At 42.5% G+C, this 23,086-nt stretch overlaps 1 protein-coding gene across 1 annotated transcript in view; it reads left to right on the forward strand.

Annotated features, from left to right (window-relative positions):
- LOC137369689 (dynein regulatory complex protein 11-like) overlaps positions 1 to 23,086 on the forward strand; it is a 486,226-nt gene that overhangs the window by 387,063 nt on the left and 76,077 nt on the right. The window contains exon 11 of the mRNA XM_068031024.1: positions 20,675 to 20,770. Coding sequence (XP_067887125.1) covers positions 20,675 to 20,770 — 96 coding nt within the window. The remainder of the gene's footprint in view (positions 1 to 20,674; positions 20,771 to 23,086) is intronic.

The following is a 23,086-nucleotide window of genomic DNA, read 5'->3' on the forward strand; positions in this document are numbered from 1 at the left end:
GTTATTGGATATTGGGCATTCGAGTTTGTTATTGGATATTGGGCATTAGATTTTGTTATTGGATATTGGGCATTAGATTTTGTTATTGGGTATTGGGCATTAGAGTTTGTTATTGGAGATTGGGCATTAGAGTTTGTTATTGGATATTGGGCTTTAGAGTTTGTTATTGGATATTGGGCATTAGATTTTGTTATTGGATATTGGGCTTTAGAGTTTGTTATTGGATATTGGGCATTAGAGTTTGTTATTGGATATTGGGCATTAGATTTTGTTATTGGATATTTGGCATTAGATTTTGTTATTGGATATTGGGCTTTAGAGTTTGTTATTGGATATTGGGCTTTAGAGTTTGTTATTGGATATTGGGCATTAGATTTTGTTATTGGATATTGGGCTGAAGAGTTTGTTATTGGGTATTGGGCATTAGATTTTGTTATTGGATATTGGGCTTTAGAGTTTGTTATTGGATATTGGGCATTAGATTTTGTTATTGGAGATTGGGCTTTAGAGTTTGTTATTGGATATTGGGCTGTAGAGTTTGTTATTGGATATTGGGCATTAGATTTTGTTATTGGATATTGGGCTTTAGAGTTTGTTATTGGGTATTGGGCATTAGATTTTGTTATTGGATATTGGGCTTTAGAGTTTGTTATTGGATATTGGGCATTAGATTTTGTTATTGGATATTGGGCATTAGAGTTTGTTATTGGATATTGGGCATTAGATTTTGTTATTGGATATTGGGCTTTAGATTTTGTTATTGGATATTGGGCATTAGAGTTTGTTATTGGATATTGGGCATTAGATTTTGTTATTGGATATTGGGCATTAGAGTTTGTTATTGGAAATTGGGCATTAGATTTTGTTATTGGATATTGGGCTTTAGATTTTGTTATTGGATATTGGGCATTAGAGTTTGTTATTGGATATTGGGCATTAGAGTTTGTTATTGGATATTGGGCATCAGATTTTGCTATTGGATATTGGGCATTAGATTTTGTTATTGGATATTGGGCATTAGAGTTTGTTATTGGATATTGGGCATTAGATTTTGTTATTGGGTATTGGGCATTAGATTTTGTTATTGGATATTGGGCATTCGAGTTTGTTATTGGATATTGGGCATTAGATTTTGTTATTGGATATTGGGCATTAGATTTTGTTATTGGGTATTGGGCATTAGAGTTTGTTATTGGAGATTGGGCATTAGAGTTTGTTATTGGATATTGGGCTTTAGAGTTTGTTATTGGCTATTGGGCATTAGATTTTGTTATTGGATATTGGGCTTTAGAGTTTGTTATTGGATATTGGGCATTAGAGTTTGTTATTGGATATTGGGCATTAGATTTTGTTATTGGATATTTGGCATTAGATTTTGTTATTGGATATTGGGCTTTAGAGTTTGTTATTGGATATTGGGCTTTAGAGTTTGTTATTGGATATTGGGCATTAGATTTTGTTATTGGATATTGGGCTGAAGAGTTTGTTATTGGGTATTGGGCATTAGATTTTGTTATTGGATATTGGGCTTTAGAGTTTGTTATTGGATATTGGGCATTAGATTTTGTTATTGGAGATTGGGCTTTAGAGTTTGTTATTGGATATTGGGCTGTAGAGTTTGTTATTGGATATTGGGCATTAGATTTTGTTATTGGATATTGGGCTTTAGAGTTTGTTATTGGGTATTGGGCATTAGATTTTGTTATTGGATATTGGGCATTAGAGTTTGTTATTGGATATTGGGCATTAGATTTTGTTATTGGATATTGGGCTTTAGAGTTTGTTATTGGATATTGGGCATTAGAGTTTGTTATTGGATATTGGGCATTAGAGTTTGTTATTGGATATTGGGCATTAGATTTTGTTATTGGATATTGGGCATTAGAGTTTGTTATTGGATATTGGGCATTAGATTTTGTTATTGGATATTGGGCATTAGAGTTTGTTATTGGATATTGGGCATTAGATTTTGTTATTGGATATTGGGCATTAGATTTTGTTATTGGATATTGGGCTTTAGAGTTTGTTATTGGATATTGGGCATTAGATTTTGTTATTGGATATTGGGCTTTAGAGTTTGTTATTGGATATTGGGCATTAGAGTTTGTTATTGGATATTGGGCATTAGATTTTGTTATTGGATATTGGGCATTAGATTTTGTTATTGGATATTGGGCTTTAGAGTTTGTTATTGGATATTGGGCATTAGATTTTGTTATTGGATATTGGGCTTTAGAGTTTGTTATTGGATATTGGGCTTTAGAGCTTGTTATTGGATATTGGGCATTAGATTTTGTTATTGGATATTGGGCTTTAGAGTTTGTTATTGGATATTGGGCATTAGATTTTGTTATTGGATATTGGGCATTAGATTTTGTTATTGGATATTGGGCTTTAGAGTTTGTTATTGGATATTGGGCTTTTGAGTTTGTTATTGGATATTGGGCATTAGATTTTGTTATTGGATATTGGGCTTTAGAGTTTGTTATTGGATATTGGGCATTAGATTTTGTTATTGGATATTGGGCATTAGATTTTGTTATTGGATATTGGGCTTTAGAGTTTGTTATTGGATATTGGGCTTTAGAGTTTGTTATTGGATATTGGGCATTAGATTTTGTTATTGGATATTGGGCTTTAGAGTTTGTTATTGGATATTGGGCATTAGAGTTTGTTATTGGATATTGGGCATTAGATTTTGTTATTGGATATTGGGCATTAGATTTTGTTATTGGATATTGGGCTTTAGATTTTGTTATTGGATATTGGGCATTAGAGTTTGTTATTGGATATTGGGCATTAGATTTTGTTATTGGATATTGGGCATTAGAGTTTGTTATTGGATATTGGGCATTAGATTTTGTTATTGGATATTGGGCTTTAGATTTTGTTATTGGATATTGGGCATTAGATTTTGTTATTGGATATTGGGCATTAGAGTTTGTTATTGGATATTGGGCATCAGATTTTGCTATTGGATATTGGGCATTAGATTTTGTTATTGGATATTGGGCATTAGAGTTTGTTATTGGATATTGGGCATTAGATTTTGTTATTGGGTATTGGGCATTAGATTTTGTTATTGGATATTGGGCATTAGATTTTGTTATTGGATATTGGGCTTTAGAGTTTGTTATTGGATATTGGGCATTAGATTTTGTTATTGGATATTGGGCATTAGATTTTGTTATTGGATATTGGGCTTTAGAGTTTGTTATTGGATATTGGGCTTTAGAGTTTGTTATTGGATATTGGGCTTTTGAGTTTGTTATTGGATATTGGGCATTAGATTTTGTTATTGGATATTGGGCTTTAGAGTTTGTTATTGGATATTGGGCATTAGATTTTGTTATTGGATATTGGGCATTAGATTTTGTTATTGGATATTGGGCTTTAGAGTTTGTTATTGGATATTGGGCTTTAGAGTTTGTTATTGGATATTGGGCATTAGATTTTGTTATTGGATATTGGGCTTTAGAGTTTGTTATTGGATATTGGGCATTAGAGTTTGTTATTGGATATTGGGCATTAGATTTTGTTATTGGATATTGGGCATTAGATTTTGTTATTGGATATTGGGCTTTAGATTTTGTTATTGGATATTGGGCATTAGAGTTTGTTATTGGATATTGGGCATTAGATTTTGTTATTGGATATTGGGCATTAGAGTTTGTTATTGGATATTGGGCATTAGATTTTGTTATTGGATATTGGGCTTTAGATTTTGTTATTGGATATTGGGCATTAGATTTTGTTATTGGATATTGGGCATTAGAGTTTGTTATTGGATATTGGGCATCAGATTTTGCTATTGGATATTGGGCATTAGATTTTGTTATTGGATATTGGGCATTAGAGTTTGTTATTGGATATTGGGCATTAGATTTTGTTATTGGGTATTGGGCATTAGATTTTGTTATTGGATATTGGGCATTCGAGTTTGTTATTGGATATTGGGCATTAGATTTTGTTATTGGATATTGGGCATTAGATTTTGTTATTGGGTATTGGGCATTAGAGTTTGTTATTGGAGATTGGGCATTAGAGTTTGTTATTGGATATTGGGCTTTAGAGTTTGTTATTGGATATTGGGCATTAGATTTTGTTATTGGATATTGGGCTTTAGAGTTTGTTATTGGATATTGGGCATTAGAGTTTGTTATTGGATATTGGGCATTAGATTTTGTTATTGGATATTTGGCATTAGATTTTGTTATTGGATATTGGGCTTTAGAGTTTGTTATTGGATATTGGGCTTTAGAGTTTGTTATTGGATATTGGGCATTAGATTTTGTTATTGGATATTGGGCTGAAGAGTTTGTTATTGGGTATTGGGCATTAGATTTTGTTATTGGATATTGGGCTTTAGAGTTTGTTATTGGATATTGGGCATTAGATTTTATTATTGGAGATTGGGCTTTAGTGTTTGTTATTGGATATTGGGCTGTAGAGTTTGTTATTGGATATTGGGCTGTAGAGTTTGTTATTGGATATTGGGCATTAGATTTTGTTATTGGATATTGGGCTTTAGAGTTTGTTATTGGGTATTGGGCATTAGATTTTGTTATTGGATATTGGGCATTAGAGTTTGTTATTGGATATTGGGCATTAGATTTTGTTATTGGATATTGGGCTTTAGAGTTTGTTATTGGATATTGGGCATTAGAGTTTGTTATTGGATATTGGGCATTAGAGTTTGTTATTGGATATTGGGCATTAGATTTTGTTATTGGATATTGGGCATTAGAGTTTGTTATTGGATATTGGGCATTAGAGTTTGTTATTGGATATTGGGCATTAGATTTTGTTATTGGATATTGGGCATTAGATTTTGTTATTGGATATTGGGCATTAGATTTTGTTATTGGATATTGGGCTTTAGAGTTTGTTATTGGATATTGGGCATTAGATTTTGTTATTGGATATTGGGCTTTAGAGTTTGTTATTGGATATTGGGCATTAGAGTTTGTTATTGGATATTGGGCATTAGATTTTGTTATTGGATATTGGGCATTAGATTTTGTTATTGGATATTGGGCTTTAGAGTTTGTTATTGGATATTGGGCATTAGATTTTGTTATTGGATATTGGGCTTTAGAGTTTGTTATTGGATATTGGGCTTTAGAGTTTTTTATTGGATATTGGGCATTAGATTTTGTTATTGGATATTGGGCATTAGATTTTGTTATTGGATATTGGGCTTTAGAGTTTGTTATTGGATATTGGGCATTAGAGTTTGTTATTGGATATTGGGCATCAGATTTTGCTATTGGATATTGGGCATTAGATTTTGTTATTGGATATTGGGCTTTAGAGTTTGTTATTGGATATTGGGCATTAGAGTTTGTTATTGGATATTGGGCATTAGAGTTTGTTATTGGATATTGGGCATCAGATTTTGCTATTGGATATTGGGCATTAGATTTTGTTATTGGATATTGGGCTTTAGAGTTTGTTATTGGATATTGGGCATCAGATTTTGCTATTGGATATTGGGCATTAGATTTTGTTATTGGATATTGGGCTTTAGAGTTTGTTATTGGATATTGGGCATTAGAGTTTGTTATTGGATATTGGGCATCAGATTTTGCTATTGGATATTGGGCATTAGATTTTGTTATTGGATATTGGGCATTAGAGTTTGTTATTGGATATTGGGCATTAGATTTTGTTATTGGGTATTGGGCATTAGATTTTGTTATTGGATATTGGGCATTCGAGTTTGTTATTGGATATTGGGCATTAGATTTTGTTATTGGGTATTGGGCATTAGATTTTGTTATTGGATATTGGGCATTCGAGTTTGTTATTGGATATTGGGCATTAGATTTTGTTATTGCGTATTGGGCATTAGATTTTGTTATTGGATATTGGGCATTCGAGTTTGTTATTGGATATTGGGCATTAGATTTTGTTATTGGATATTGGGCATTAGATTTTGTTATTGGGTATTGGGCATTAGATTTTGTTATTGGATATTGGGCATTAGAGTTTGTTATTGGATATTGGGCATTAGAGTTTGTTATTGGATATTGGGCATTAGATTTTGTTATTGGATATTGGGCATTAGATTTTGTTATTGGATATTGGGCATTAGATTTTGTTATTGGATATTGGGCTTTAGAGTTTGTTATTGGATATTGGGCATTAGATTTTGTTATTGGATATTGGGCTTTAGAGTTTGTTATTGGATATTGGGCATTAGAGTTTGTTATTGGATATTGGGCATTAGATTTTGTTATTGGATATTGGGCATTAGATTTTGTTATTGGATATTGGGCTTTAGAGTTTGTTATTGGATATTGGGCATTAGATTTTGTTATTGGATATTGGGCTTTAGAGTTTGTTATTGGATATTGGGCTTTAGAGTTTGTTATTGGATATTGGGCATTAGATTTTGTTATTGGATATTGGGCTTTAGAGTTTGTTATTGGATATTGGGCATTAGAGTTTGTTATTGGATATTGGGCATCAGATTTTGCTATTGGATATTGGGCATTAGATTTTGTTATTGGATATTGGGCATTAGAGTTTGTTATTGGATATTGGGCATTAGATTTTGTTATTGGGTATTGGGCATTAGATTTTGTTATTGGATATTGGGCATTCGAGTTTGTTATTGGATATTGGGCATTAGATTTTGTTATTGGATATTGGGCATTAGATTTTGTTATTGGGTATTGGGCATTAGAGTTTGTTATTGGAGATTGGGCATTAGAGTTTGTTATTGGATATTGGGCTTTAGAGTTTGTTATTGGATATTGGGCATTAGATTTTGTTATTGGATATTGGGCTTTAGAGTTTGTTATTGGATATTGGGCATTAGAGTTTGTTATTGGATATTGGGCATTAGATTTTGTTATTGGATATTTGGCATTAGATTTTGTTATTGGATATTGGGCTTTAGAGTTTGTTATTGGATATTGGGCTTTAGAGTTTGTTATTGGATATTGGGCATTAGATTTTGTTATTGGATATTGGGCTGAAGAGTTTGTTATTGGGTATTGGGCATTAGATTTTGTTATTGGATATTGGGCTTTAGAGTTTGTTATTGGATATTGGGCATTAGATTTTATTATTGGAGATTGGGCTTTAGAGTTTGTTATTGGATATTGGGCTGTAGAGTTTGTTATTGGATATTGGGCATTAGATTTTGTTATTGGATATTGGGCTTTAGAGTTTGTTATTGGGTATTGGGCATTAGATTTTGTTATTGGATATTGGGCATTAGAGTTTGTTATTGGATATTGGGCATTAGATTTTGTTATTGGATATTGGGCTTTAGAGTTTGTTATTGGATATTGGGCATTAGAGTTTGTTATTGGATATTGGGCATTAGAGTTTGTTATTGGATATTGGACATTAGATTTTGTTATTGGATATTGGGCATTAGAGTTTGTTATTGGATATTGGGCATTAGATTTTGTTATTGGATATTGGGCATTAGATTTTGTTATTGGATATTGGGCATTAGATTTTGTTATTGGATATTGGGCTTTAGAGTTTGTTATTGGATATTGGGCATTAGATTTTGTTGTTGGATATTGGGCTTTAGAGTTTGTTATTGGATATTGGGCATTAGAGTTTGTTATTGGATATTGGGCATTAGATTTTGTTATTGGATATTGGGCATTAGATTTTGTTATTGGATATTGGGCTTTAGAGTTTGTTATTGGATATTGGGAATTAGATTTTGTTATTGGATATTGGGCTTTAGAGTTTGTTATTGGATATTGGGCTTTAGAGTTTGTTATTGGATATTGGGCATTAGATTTTGTTATTGGATATTGGGCTTTAGAGTTTGTTATTGGATATTGGGCATTAGATTTTGTTATTGGATATTGGGCATTAGATTTTGTTATTGGATATTGGGCTTTAGAGTTTGTTATTGGATATTGGGCTTTTGAGTTTGTTATTGGATATTGGGCATTAGATTTTGTTATTGGATATTGGGCTTTAGAGTTTGTTATTGGATATTGGGCATTAGATTTTGTTATTGGATATTGGGCATTAGATTTTGTTATTGGATATTGGGCTTTAGAGTTTGTTATTGGATATTGGGCTTTAGAGTTTGTTATTGGATATTGGGCATTAGATTTTGTTATTGGATATTGGGCTTTAGAGTTTGTTATTGGATATTGGGCATTAGAGTTTGTTATTGGATATTGGGCATTAGATTTTGTTATTGGATATTGGGCATTAGATTTTGTTATTGGATATTGGGCATTAGAGTTTGTTATTGGATACTGGGCATTAGATTTTGTTATTGGATATTGGGCATTAGATTTTGTTATTGGATATTGGGCTTTAGAGTTTGTTGTTGGATATTGGGCATTAGAGTTTGTTATTGGATATTGGGCATTAGATTTTGTTATTGGATATTGGGCATTAGAGTTTGTTATTGGATATTGGGCATTAGATTTTGTTATTGGATATTGGGCATTAGAGTTTGTTATTGGATATTGGGCATTAGAGTTTGTTATTGGATATTGGGCATTAGAGTTTGTTATTGGATATTGGGCATTAGATTTTGTTATTGGATATTGGGCTTTAGAGTTTGTTGTTGGATATTGGGCATTAGAGTTTGTTATTGGATATTGGGCATTAGATTTTGTTATTGGATATTGGGCATTAGAGTTTGTTATTGGATATTGGGCATTAGATTTTGTTATTGGATATTGGGCATTTGTGTTTGTTATTGGATATTGGGCATTAGATTTTGTTATTGGATATTGGGCATTTGAGTTTGTTATTGGATATTGGGCATTAGATTTTGTTATTGGGTATTGGGCATTAGATTTTGTTATTGGATATTGGGCATTAGAGTTTGTTATTGGATATTGGGCATTAGATTTTGTTATTGGATATTGGGCATTTGAGTTTGTTATTGGATATTGGGCATTAGATTTTGTTATTGGATATTGGGCATTAGAGTTTGTTATTGGATATTGGGCATTAGATTTTGTTATTGGATATTGGGCATTTGAGTTTGTTATTGGATATTGGTCATTAGATTTTGTTATTGGGTATTGGGCATTAGAGTTTGTTATTGGATATTGGGCATTAGAGTTTGTTATTGGATATTGGGCATTAGATTTTGTTATTGAATATTGGGCATTAGAGTTTGTTATTGGATATTGGGCATTAGAGTTTGTTATTGGATATTGGGCATTAGATTTTGTTATTGGATATTGGGCATTAGAGTTTGTTATTGGATATTGGGCATTAGATTTTGTTATTGGATATTGGGCATTAGAGTTTGTTATTGGATATTGGGCATTAGATTTTATTATTGAATATTGGGCATTAGAGTTTGTTATTGGATATTGGGCATTAGAGTTTGTTATTGGATATTGGGCATTAGATTTTGTTATTGGATATTGGGCATTAGATTTTGTTGTTGGATATTGGGCATTAGAGTTTGTTATTGGATATTGGGCATTAGATTTTGTTATTGGATATTGGGCATTAGAGTTTGTTATTGGATATTGGGCATTAGAGTTTGTTATTGGATATTGGGCATTAGATTTTGTTATTGGATATTGGGCATTAGATTTTGTTATTGGATATTGGGCATTAGAGTTTGTTATTGGATATTGGGCATTAGATTTTGTTATTGGATATTGGGCATTAGAGTTTGTTATTGGATATTGGGCATTAGATTTTGTTATTGGATATTGGGCATTAGAGTTTGTTATTGGATATTGGGCATTAGATTTTGTTATTGAATATTGGGCATTAGATTTTGTTATTGGATATTGGGCATTAGATTTTGTTGTTGGATATTGGGCATTAGAGTTTGTTATTGGATATTGGGCATTAGATTTTGTTATTGGATATTGGGCATTAGATTTTGTTATTGGATATTGGGCATTAGAGTTTGTTATTGGATATTGGGCATTAGATTTTGTTATTGGATATTGGGCATTAGATTTTGTTATTGGATATTGGGCATTAGAGTTTGTTATTGGATATTGGGAATTATATTTTGTTATTGGATATTTTGCATTAGATTTTGTTATTGGGTATTGGGCATTAGATTTTGTTATTGGATATTGGGCATTAGAGTTTGTTATTGGATATTGGGCATTAGAGTTTGTTATTGGATATTGGGCATTAGATTTTGTTATTGAATATTGGGCATTAGATTTTGTTATTGGATATTGGGCATTAGAGTTTGTTATTGGATATTGGGCATTAGATTTTGTTATTGGATATTGGGCATTCGAGTTTGTTATTGGATATTGGGCATTAGATTTTGTTATTGGATATTGGGCATTAGATTTTGTTATTGGATATTGGGCATTAGATATTAGATACTGGGTATTGAGCATTAGATATGGGGAGGCGGTGGTGTAGTGGTATTGTGTCTGGACGAGTAACCCAGAGACCCAGGATATTGCTCTGGGGACATGGGTTCGAATCCCACCACAGCAGAAGGTGGAATTTGAATTCAATTAATAAATCTGGAATTAAAAGCTAGTCTAATGATGGCCATGAAACCATTGTCGATTGTTGTAAAAACCCAGCTGGTTCACGAATGTCCTTTCGGGAAGGAAATCTGCTGTCCTTACCTGATCTGGCCTACATGTGACTCCAAACCCACAGCAATGTGGCTGACTCTTAACCGCCCTCTGAAATGGCCTAGCAAGCCACTCAGTTGTATCGAACCGCTACAAAGTCAAAAAAAAAGGAATGAAACTGGACCGACCACCCGGCATCGACCGAGGCGCCAGAAACGACAACGGTAAACCCAGCCCTGTCGGCCCTGCAAAGTCCTCCTTACTAACATCTGGGGGCTTGTGCTAAAGTTGGGAGAGCTGTCCCACAGACTAGTCAAGCAACAGCCTGACATAGTCATACTCACAGAATCATACCTAAAAGACAATGTCCCAGACACTGCCATCACCATCCCCGGGTATGTCCTGTCCCACCGGCAGGACAGACCAAGCAGAGGTGGTGGCACAGTGGTATACAGTAGGGAGGGAGTTGCCCTGGGAGTTCTCAACATCGACTCCGGACCCCATGAAGTCTCATGGCATCAGGTCAAACATGGGCAAGGAAACCTCCTACTGATTACCACCTGCTGCCCTCCCTCAGCTGTTAAGTCCATGTTGAACACCACTTGGAGGAAGCACTGAGGGTGGCAAGGGCACAGAATGTACTCTGGGTGGGGGACTTCAATGTCCTTCACCAAGAGTGGCTCGGTAGCACCACTACTGACCGAGCTGGCTGAGTCCGAAAGGACACAACTGCTCGACTGGGTCTGCGGCGGGTGGTGGGGTAACCAACAAGAGGGAAAAACACACTTAGAACATAGAACACAGAACAGTACAGCACAGTACAGGCCCTTCAGCCCACGATGTTGTGCCGACCCTTTAACCTACTCTAAGATCAAACTACCGACATACGCTTCATTCTACTATCATCCATGTACCTATCCAAGAGTCGCTTAAGTGTCCCTAATCTACCACCGCTGGCAGTGCATTCCACGCACCCACCACTCTCTGTGTAAAGAACCTACCTCTGACATCTCCCCGAAACCTTCCTCCAATCACCTTAAAATTATGCCCCCTGGTGATAGCCCTTTCCACCCTGGGAAAAAGGCTCTGGTTATCCACTCTATCCATGCCTCTCATCATCTTGTACACCTCTATCAATTCACCTCTCATCCTTCTTCACTCCAATGAGAAAAGCCCTAGCTCCCTCGACCTTTCTTCATAAGACATGCCCTCCAGTCCAGGCAGCATCCTGGTAAATCTCCTCTGCACCCTTTCTAAAGCTTCCACATCCTTCCTGTAATGAGGCGACCAGAACTGAACACAATATTCCAAGTGTGGTCGAACCAGGGCTTTATAGAGCTGCAGCATAACCTCGCGGCTCTTAAACTCAATCCCTCTGTTAATGAAAGCCAACACACCATACGCCTCGCTAACAACCCTATCAACTTGGTTGGCAACTTTGAGGGATCTATGGACATGGACCCCAAGATCCCTCTGTTCCTCCACACTGCCAAGAATCCTGTCTTTAAGCCTGTATTCTGCATTCAAATTCGACCTTCCAAAATGAATCACTTCACACTTTTCCAGGTTGAACTCCATCTGCCACTTCTCAGCCCAGCTCTGCATCCTGTCAATGTCCCGTTGCAACCTACAACAGCCTTCCACACTATCCACAACTCCAGCAACCTTTGTGTCATCGGCAAACTTACTAACCCAGCCTTCCACCTCCTCATCCAAGTCATTTATAAAAATCACCAAGAGGTCCCAGAACAGATCCCTGCGGAACACCACTGGTCATCGAGCTCCAGGCTGAATACTTTCCATCTACTACCACCCTCTGTCTTCCATGGGCCAGCTAATTCTGTATCCAGACAGCCAAATTTCCCTGTATCCCATGCCTCCTTACTTTCTGAATGAGCCTACCATGGGGAACCTTATCAAACGCCTTTCTAAAATCCATATACACCACATCCACTGCTCTTCCTTCATCAACGTGTTTTGTCACATCCTCAAAGAATTCAATAAGGCTTGTGAGGCATGACCTGCCCCTCACAAAGCCATGCTGACTATCTCTAATCAAACTATGCTTTTCCAAATAATCATAAATCCTGTCTCTCAGAATCCTCTCCAATAATTTGCCCACCACCGACGTAAGACTGACTGGTCTATAATTCCCAGGGTTATCCCTATTCCCTTTCTTGAATAAGGGAATAACATTTGCCATCCTCCAATCATCCGGTACTACTCCAGTGGACAGTGAGGACGCAAAGATCATCGCCAAAGGCGCAGCAATCTCTTCCCTCACTTCCCGTAATATCCTTGGGTATATCCCGTCTGGCCCCAGGGACTTATCTATCCTCATGTCTTTCAAAATTTCCAGCACATCCTCCTTCTTAACCTCAACCTGTTCGAGCATATCAGCCTGTTTCACGCTGTCCTCACAAACGACCAGGTCCCTCTCACTAGTGAATACTGACGCAAAGTATTCATTTAGGACCTCCCCTACCTCCTCCGACTCCAGGCACAAGTTCCCTCCACTATCCCTGATCGGCCCTACCCTCACTCTGGCCATCCTCTTGTTCCTCACAGAAGTGTAGAATGCCTTGGGATTTTCCTTAATCCTACCCGCCAAGACTTTTTCATGTCCCTTCTAGCTCTCCTAAGTCCATTCTTCAGTTCCTTCCTGGCTACCTTGTAACCCTCTAGAGCCCTGTCTGATCCTTGCTTCCTCAACCTTAAGTAAGCTTCCTTCTTCCTCTTGACTAGCTGTTCCACATCTCTTGTCATCCAAGGTTCCTTCACCCTACCATCCCTTCCTTGCCTCATCGGGACAAACCTATCCAGCAGTCGCAGCAAGTGCTCCCTAAACAACCTCCACATTTCTGTCGTGCATTTCCCTGAGAACATCTGTTCCCAATTTATGCTCCCCAGTTCCTGCCTAATAGCATTGTAATTCCCTCTCCCCCAATTAAATATTTTCCCATCCCGTCTGCTCCTGTCCCTCTCCATGACTATAGTAAAGGTCAGGGAGTTGTGATCACTATCCCCGAAATGCTCTCCCAACGAGAGATCTGCCACCTGGCCTGGTTCCTTGCCAAGCACCAAATCCAACATCGTCTCCCCTCGAGTCGGCCTATCAACATATTGAGTCAGGAAACCTTCCTGGACACACCTGACAAAAACTGCTCCATCCAAACTATTTGCACTAAGGAGGTTCCAATCAATATTAGGGAAGTTGAAGTCACCCATGACAACAACCCTGTTACTTCTGCACCTTTCCAAAATCTGCCTCCCAATCTGTTCCTCCGTGTCTCTGTTGCGATTGGGGGGTCTATAGAAAACTCCAAACAAAGTGACTGCTCCTTTCCTGTTTCTGACTTCCACCCATAATGACTCAGTAGACAAACCCTCCTCGACGACCTCCCTTTCTGCAGCTGTGATACTATCCCTGATTAACAATGCCACTCCCCCACCTCTTTTACCTCCCTCCATATTCCTTTTGAAACATCTAAACCCCGGAACATCCAACATCCATTCCTGCCCCTGTGATATCCAAGTCTCCGTAATGGCCACAACATCGTAGCTCCAAGTATTGATCCATGCTCTAAGTTCATCACCCTTATTCCTGACACTTCTTGTGTTAAAATAGACACACTTCAACCCATCATACTGGCTGCAACTTTGCCCTGTCAACTGTCTAACCTTCCTCACAGACTCTCTGCACTCTGTATCTTCCTGTTCAACAGCTACCCCATCCACTGATCCGTAGCTCCGGTTCCCATCCCCCTGCCAAACTAGTTTAAACCCTCCCGAAGAGCGCTAGCAAACCTCCCGCCCAGGATATTGGTGCCCCTCCAGTTCAGATGCAACCCGTCCCTCTTGTACAGGTCCCACCTTCCCCAGAAGGTATCCCAATGATCCACATATCTGAAGCCCTCCCTCCTACACCAGCTCTGTAGCCACGTGTTCAGCTGCACTCGCTCCCTGTTTCTAGCCTCACTAGCACGTGGCACCGTTATCAATCCTGAGATTACTACTCTGCTCGTCCTGCCTTTCAGCTTCCAACCTAACTCCCTATATTCGCTTTTCAGGTCCTCATCCCTTTTCCTAGCTATGTCATTGGTACCGATGTGTACCATGACCTCTGGCTGCTCCCCCTCCCCCTTAAGAATCCTGTAGACTCGATCCGAGACATCCCTGACCCTGGCACCCGGGAGGCAACATATCATCCGGGAGTCTCGTTCGCGACCACAGAATCTCCTGTCTGTTCCTCTAACCACTGAATCTCCTATCACTATCGCTCTCCTATTCTCCCCCCTTCCCTTCTGAGCCACAGAGCCAGGCTCAGTGCCAGAGACCTGGCTGCTGTGGCTTTCCCCTGGAAGGTCATTCCCCCCTCAACCGTATCCAAAACGGTATACTTATTATTGAGGGGAACGGCCACAGGGGATCCCTGCACTGTGTGCCGATTCCCTTTCCCTCCCCTAACGGTCACCCAGCTACCTTTATCCTGTAACTTAGGTGTCACTACTTCCCTATAACTGCTCTCTATCACCCCCTCAGCCTCCTGAATGATCCGAAGTTCATCCAGCTCCAGTTCCCTAACGCGGTCTGCGAGGAGCTGGAGTTGGGTGCACTTCTCACAGGTGAAGTCAGCAGGGACACAAGTGGTGACCCTCACCTCCCACATCCTGCAAGAGGAGCATGCAACCGCCCTAGCTTCCATCCCCTCTGCTCTAAATTGACAACAGAGATTAAATAAAAATAAAGGAAAACCTTACCTTCCCAAACCCTCCACACAAGAGTCCTTTTTTTTTGGTTAGAGGAGGATGGGTGGGAAACACTACACGTGTAGTGTTTCGGGTTTAGCCACTGCCCGAATATATAAGTTCACTTACCCAGCAGTCACTGTGTCCGTGTCCCCCGAATCACGAGGTAAGTAGATTGGGAGCAGCTGTTTGAAGGTAAATCCACATGTGATATGTGGGAGGCTTTTAAAGAGAGGTTGATTAGCGTGCAGGAGAGACATGTTCCTGTGAAAATGAGGGATAGAAATGGCAAGATTAGGGAACCATGGATGACAGGTGAAATTGTGAGACTAGCTAAGAGGAAAAAGGAAGCATACATAAGGTCTAGGCGGCTGATGAAAGACGAAGCTTTGAAAGAATATCGGGAATGTAGGACCAATCTGAAACGAGGAATTAAGAGGGCTAAAAGGGGTCATGAAATATCTTTAGCAAACAGGGTTAAGGAAAATCCCAAAGCGTTTTATTCATATATAAGGAGAAAGAGGGTAACTAGAGAAAGGATTGGCCCACTAAAGGACAAAGGAGGAATGTTATGCTTGGACTCAGAGAAAATGGGTGAGATTCTAAACGAGTACTTTGCATCGGTATTCACCGAGGAGAGGGACATGACGGATGTTGAGGTTAGGAACAGATGTTTGATTACTCTAGGTCAAGTCGGCATAAGGAGGGAGGAAGTGTTGGGTATTCTAAAGGGCATTAAGGTGGACAAGTCCCCAGGTCCGGATGGGATCTATCCCAGGTTACTGAGGGAAGCGAGAGAGGAAATAGCTGGGGCCTTAACAGATATCTTTGCAGCATCCTTAAACACGGGTGAGGTCCCGGAGGACTGGAGAATTGCTAATGTTGTCCCCTTGTTTAAGAAGGGTAGCAGGGATAATCCAGGTAATTATAGACCGGTGAGCCTGACGTCAGTGGTAGGGAAGCTGCTGGAGAAGATACTGAGGGATAGGATCTATTCCCATTTGGAAAAAAATGGGCTCATCAGTGATAGGCAACATGGTTTTGTGCAGGGAAGGTCATGTCTAACCAACTTAATAGAATTCTTTGAGGAAGTGACAAAGTTGATTGATGAGGGAAGGGCTGTCGATGTCATATACATGGACTTCAGTAAGGCGTTTGATAAGGTTCCCCATGGCAGGCTGATGGAGAAAGTGAAGGCGCTTGGGGTCCAAGGTGTACTAGCTAGATGGATAAAGAACTGGCTGGGCAACAGGAGACAGAGAGTAGCAGTAGAAGGGAGTTTCTCAAAATGGAGACGTGTGACCAGTGGTGTTCCACAGGGATCCGTGCTGGGACCACTGTTGTTTGTGATATACATTAATGATTTGGAGGAAAGTATAGGTGGACTGATTAGCAAATTTGCAGACGACACTAAGATTGGTGGAGTAGCAGATAGTGAAGGGGACTGTCAGAGAATACAGCAGAATATAGATAGATTGGAGAGTTGGGCAGAGAAATGGCAGATGGAGTTCAATCAGGGCAAATGCGAGGTGATGCATTTTGGAAGATCCAATTCAAGAGTGAACTATACAGTAAATGGAAAAGTCCTGGGGAAAATTGATGTCCAGAGAGATTTGGGTGTTCAGGTCCACTGTTCCCTGAAGGTGGCAACGCAGGTAAATAGAGTGGTCAAGAAGGCATACGGCATGCTTTCCTTCATCGGACGGGGCATTGAGTACAAGAGTTTGGCAGGTCATGTTACAGTTGTATAGGACTTTGGTTCGGCCACATTTGGAATACTGCGTGCAGTTCTGGTCGCCACATTACCAAAAGGATGTGGATGCTTTGGAGAGGGTGCAGAGGAGGTTCACCAGGATGTTGCCTGGTATGGAGGGCGCTAGCTATGAAGAGAGGTTGAGCAGATTAGGATTATTTTCATTAGAAAGACGGAGGTTGAGGGGGGACCTGATTGAGGTGTACAAAATCATGAGAGGTATAGACAGGGTGGATAGCAAGAGGCTTTTTCCCAGAGTGGAGGTTTCAATTACTAGAGGACACGAGTTCAAAGTGAAAGGGGAAAAGTTTAGGGGGGATATGCGTGGAAAGTTCTTTACGCAGAGGGTGGTGGGCACCTGGAACGCGTTGCCAGCGGAGGTGGTAGATGCGGGCACGATGGAGTCTTTTAAGATGTATCTAGACAGATACATGAATGGGCAGGAAGAAAAGAGATACAGAACCTTAGAAAATAGGCGACATGTTTAGAGGGAGGATCTGGATCGGCGCAGGCTTGGAGGGCCGAAGGGCCTGTTCCTGTGCTGTAATTATCTTTGTTCTTTTGTTCTTTGTAAGTATTTTATAGTGAAACTTCCCTTCCCGGCTGCCCCCTGACTCGCACTCTCACCGCTCCTGCTGTTCAAATGGAAGAAAGAAATACCCACCAATCGTTTACCAGCTCTCCTGTGACATCACACTTCAATGTTTTGCTGGTCAAGCAGGTCCACAGAACAGAACAGAACAGAACAGAGCGCTCTCACTGCTGCTTCTGGTCTCTGGCTTCGGCTCCTTTTATCTCCCGGCTCCTCTCGCCTGTTCCCGCTCTCGCCTGTTCCCGCTCTCGCCTGTTCCCGCTCTCGCCTGTTCCCGCTCTCACTGTTGCTTCTGGTCTCTGGCTTCGGCTCCTTTTATCTCCCGGCTCCTCTCGCCTGTTCCAGCTCTCGCCTGTTCCCGCTCTCGCCTGTTCCCGCTCTCGCTGCTGCTCTTGACCACTTGACCCCGTCCTAACCAATCTGCCTGCCGCAGATGCTTCTGTCCATGACTGTATTGGTAGCAGTGACCACAGCACAGCCCTTGTGGAGACGAAGACCTGTCTTCACATTGAGGATACTGTCCATCGTGTTGTGTGGCACTATCACTGTGCTAAATGGGATAGATTCTGAACAGATCTCGCAATGCAAAACTGGGCATCCATGAGGCGCTGTGGGCCATCAGCAGCAGCAGAATTGTACTCAACCACAATCTGTAACCTCATGGCCCAGCATATTCCACACTCTAACATTACCATCAAGACAGGAGACCAACCCTGGTTCAATGAAGAATGCAGGAGGGCATGCCAGGAGCAGCACCAGGCATACTTCAAAATGAGGTGTTAACCTGGTGAAGCTACAACACAGGACTACTTGCACCCCAAACTGCGTAAGCAGCATGAGACAGACAGAGCTAAACGATCCCATAACCAGTGGATCAAATCTAAGCTCTGCAGTCCTGCCACATCCAGCTATGAATGGTGGTGGACAGTTAAACAACTAACAGGAGGAGCTGGCTCCACAAATATCCACATCCTCAATGATGGGAGAGCCCAGCACATCAGTGCGAAAGATAAGGCTGAAGCATTTGCGACAATCTTCAGCCAGAAGTGCTGAATTGATGATCCATCTCGGCCTCCTCCTGAAGTCCCCAGCATCACAGATGCCAGACTTCAGCCAATTCAATTCACTCCCTGTGATATCAAGAAACGACTGAAGGCACTGGATGCTGCAAAGGCTATGGGTCCTGACAATATTCCGGCAATAGTACTGAAGACCTGTGCTCCAGAACTTGCCGCGTCCCTAGCCAAGCTGTTCCAGTACAGCAACAACACTGGCATCTGTCCGGCAATGTGCAAAACTGCCCAGGTATGTCCTGTACACAAAAAGCAGGACAAATCCAACCCGGCCAATTACCGCCCCATCAGCCTTATCTCAATCAGTAAAGTGATGGAAGGTGTCATCAACAGTGCCATCAAGCGGCACTTGCTTAGCAATAACTTGCTCAGTGACACTCAGTTTGGGTTCCATCAGAGCCACTCAGCTCCTGACCTCATTACAGCCTTGGTTCAAACATGGACAAAAGAGCTGAACTCAAGAGGTGGGTGAGAGTGACTGCCCTTGAAATCGAGGCAGCATTTGACCGAGTATGGCATCAAGGAGCCCGAGCAAAACTGGAGTCAAGGGGAATCAGGGGGAAAACTCTCCACTGGTTGGAGTCATACCGAGCGCAAAGGTTGTGGTTGTTGGAGGTCAATCATCTGAGCTCCAGGACATCACTGCAGGAGTTCCTCAGGGTAGTGTCCTAGGCCCAACCATCTTCAGCTGCTTCATCAATGACCTACCTTCAATCATAAGGTCAGAAGTGGGGATGTTCGCTGATGATTGCACAATGTTCAGCACCATTCGTGACTCCTCAGATACTGAAGCAGTCCATGTAGAAATGCAGCAAGACCTGAACAATATCCAGGCTTGGGCTGATAAGTGGCAAGTAACATTCGTGCCACACAAGTGCCAGGCAATGACCATCTCCAACAAGAGAGAATCTAACCATCTCCCCTTGACATTCAATGGTATTACCATCGCTGAATCCCCCACTATCAGCATCCTAGGGGCTACCATTGACCAGAAACTGAACTGGAGTAGCCATATAAATACCATGGCTACAAGAGCAGGTCAGAGGCTAGGAATCCTGAGGCGAGTAACTCACCTCCTGACTCCCCAAAGCCTGTCCACCATCGACAAGGCACAAGTCAGGAGTGTGATGGAATACTCTTCACTTGCCTGGATGGGTGCAGCTCCAACAACACTCAAGAAGCTCGACGCCATCCAGCACAAAGCAGCCCGCTTGATTGGCACCCCATCCACAAACATTCACTCCCTCCACCACCGACGCACAGTGGCAGCAGTGTGTACCATCTACAAGATACACTGCAGCAACACACCAAGGCTCCTGAGACAGCACCTTCCAAACCCGCGGCCTCTACCACCTCAAAGGACAAGGGCAGCAAATACATGGGAACACCACCACCTGCAAGTTCCCCTTTAAGTCACACACCATCCTGACTTGGAACTATATCACTGTTCCTTCACTGTCACTGGGTCAAAATCCTGGAACTCCCTTCCTAACAGCACTGTGGGTGTACCTACCCCACATGGACTGCAGCAGTTCAAGAAGGCAGCTCACCACCACCTTCTCAAGGGCAATTAGCGATGGGCAATAAATGCTGGCCTGGCCAGCAACACCCACATCCCATGAATGAATTTTTAAAAATACATATATAGGTATTGCGTATTGGGCATTAGATATTGATATTGAGTATTGGGCGGTGGGGGGGGCGGGGGGAGCAAGGGGTTGCTGTGCTGTGGAGTAAAAACTGGATTGTGTGTGACTGAGGTCCCTCTGGATGAGGCTGTGCCCTCGTTGTGGGACCTGTGGGAATGTGCTGCATGTGTGGATCTTCACAAATGTGAGGAGAGAAGCAATTTTGAAAGGATGGGGATTCAGTGTACGGAATCCAGTAAGGGTCAATCAAACTTGAGTGGGAGCAAAGGGCTGAAGAGCAGGTTTATCCTTCGGTTCTGTGTCTGATAATGACCTCCTCCCCTCTGATCCCAATAGGTGGATGAACTGATGAGAGAAGAGCTGAAGAATCTGAGAATGGCCGTTGAGCGAGATTTCAGCGAACCTCCCAAACCAAAGGCCAAAACCAGGAAGGTATCATCAGGGCAGAGTGTTTCCCAACCATTGCAAATGGGTGCAATCAGCTCCTATCTCTTCTCACATATACCTTACCCAATGTCTCCCCATATCCCCCAACACCATATTCTCCCCATATCCCCCAGCTCCACCTCATCCCCATATCCCCCAACACCATATTCTCCCCATATCCCCAACTCCACCTCACCCCCATATCCCCAACTCCACCTCACCCCCATATCCCCAACCCCACCTCACCCCCATATCCCCAATCCCACCTCACCCCCATATCCCCAACCCCACCTCACCCCCATATCCCCAACCCCACCTCACCCCCATATCCCCAATCCCACCTCACCCCCATATCCCCAATCCCACCTCACCCCCATATCCCCAACCCCACCTCACCCCCATATCCCCAACCCCACCTCATCCCCATATCCCCCAACTCCACCTCACCCCCATATCACCCAACCCCACCTCACCCCCATATCCCCCAACTCCACCTCACCCCCATATCCCCCAACTCCACCTCACCCCCATATCCCCCAACCCCACCTCATCCCCATATCCCCCAACTCCACCTCACCCCCATATCACCCAACCCCACCTCACCCCCATATCCCCCAACTCCACCTCACCCCCATATCCCCCAACTCCACCTCACCCCCATATCCCCCAACCCCACCTCATCCCCATATCCCCCAACTCCACCTCACCCCCATATTCCCCAACTCCACCTCACCCCCATATCCCCCAACTCCACCTCACCCCCATATCCTCCAACTCCACCTCACCTCCATAACCCCCAACCCCACCTCACCCCCATATCCCCAGCTCCACCTCACCCCCATATCCCCCAACTCCACCTCACCCCCATATGCCCCAACCCCACCTCACCCCCATATCCCCCAACTCCACCTCACCCCCATATCCCCAACTCCACATCACCCCCATATCCCCCAACACCATATTCTCCCCATATCCCCCAGCTCCACCTCATCCCCATATCCCCCAACTCCACCTCACCCCCATATCCCCAACCCCACCTCATCCCCATATCCCCAACCCCACCTCATCCCCAAATCCCCCAACACCATATTCTCCCCAAATCCCCAACTCCACCTCACCCCCATATCCCCAACCCCACCTCATCCCCATATCCCCAACCCCACATCCCCATATCCCCCAACCCCACCTCATCCCCATATCCCCAACCCCACCTCATCCCCATATCCCCAACCCCACCTCATCCCCATATCCCCAGCTCCACCTCATCCCCATATCCCCCAACTCCACCTCACCCCCATATCCCCCAACCCCACCTCATCCTCATATCCCCAACCCCACCTCATCCCCATATCCCCAACCCCACCTCATCCCCATATCTCCAACCCCACCTCACCCCCATATCCCCAACCCCACATCCCCATATCCCCAGCTGCACCTCATCCCCATATCCCCCAACTCCACCTCACACCCATATCCCCCAACCCCACCTCATCCCCATATCCCCCAACCCCACCTCATCCCCATATCCCCCAACCCCACCTCATCCCCATATCCCCAGCTCCACCTCATCCCCATATCCCCCAACTCCACCTCACACCCATATCCCCCAACCCCACATCCCCATATCCCCAGCTGCACCTCATCCCCATATCCCCCAACTCCACCTCACCCCCATATGCCCCAACCCCACCTCACCCCCATATCCCCCAACTCCACCTCACCCCCATATCCCCAACTCCACCTCACCCCCATATCCCCCAACACCATATTCTCCCCATATCCCCCAGCTCCACCTCATCCCCATATCCCCCAACTCCACCTCACCCCCATATGCCCCAACCCCACCTCACCCCCATATCCCCCAACTCCACCTCACCCCCATATCCCCAATTCCACCTCACCCCCATATCCCCCAACACCATATTCTCCCCATATCCCCCAGCTCCACCTCATCCCCATATCCCCCAACTCCACCTCACCCCCATATCCCCAACCCCACCTCATCCCCATATCCCCAACCCCACCTCATCCCCAAATCCCCCAACACCATATTCTCCCCATATCCCCAGCTCCACCTCATCCCCATATCCCCAACCCCACCTCACCCCCATATCCCCAACCCCACCTCACCCCCATATCCCCAACCCCACCTCATCCCCATATCCCCATATCCCCAACCCCACATCCCCATATCCCCCAACCCCACCTCATCCCCATATCCCCAACCCCACCTCATCCCCATATCCCCAACCCCACCTCATCCCCATATGCCCAGCTCCACCTCATCCCCATATCCCCCAACTCCACCTCACCCCCATATCC

Source organism: Heterodontus francisci, chromosome 5, assembly GCF_036365525.1.
Source record: "Heterodontus francisci isolate sHetFra1 chromosome 5, sHetFra1.hap1, whole genome shotgun sequence".
In the NCBI taxonomy this organism is placed as follows: domain Eukaryota; kingdom Metazoa; phylum Chordata; class Chondrichthyes; order Heterodontiformes; family Heterodontidae; genus Heterodontus; species Heterodontus francisci.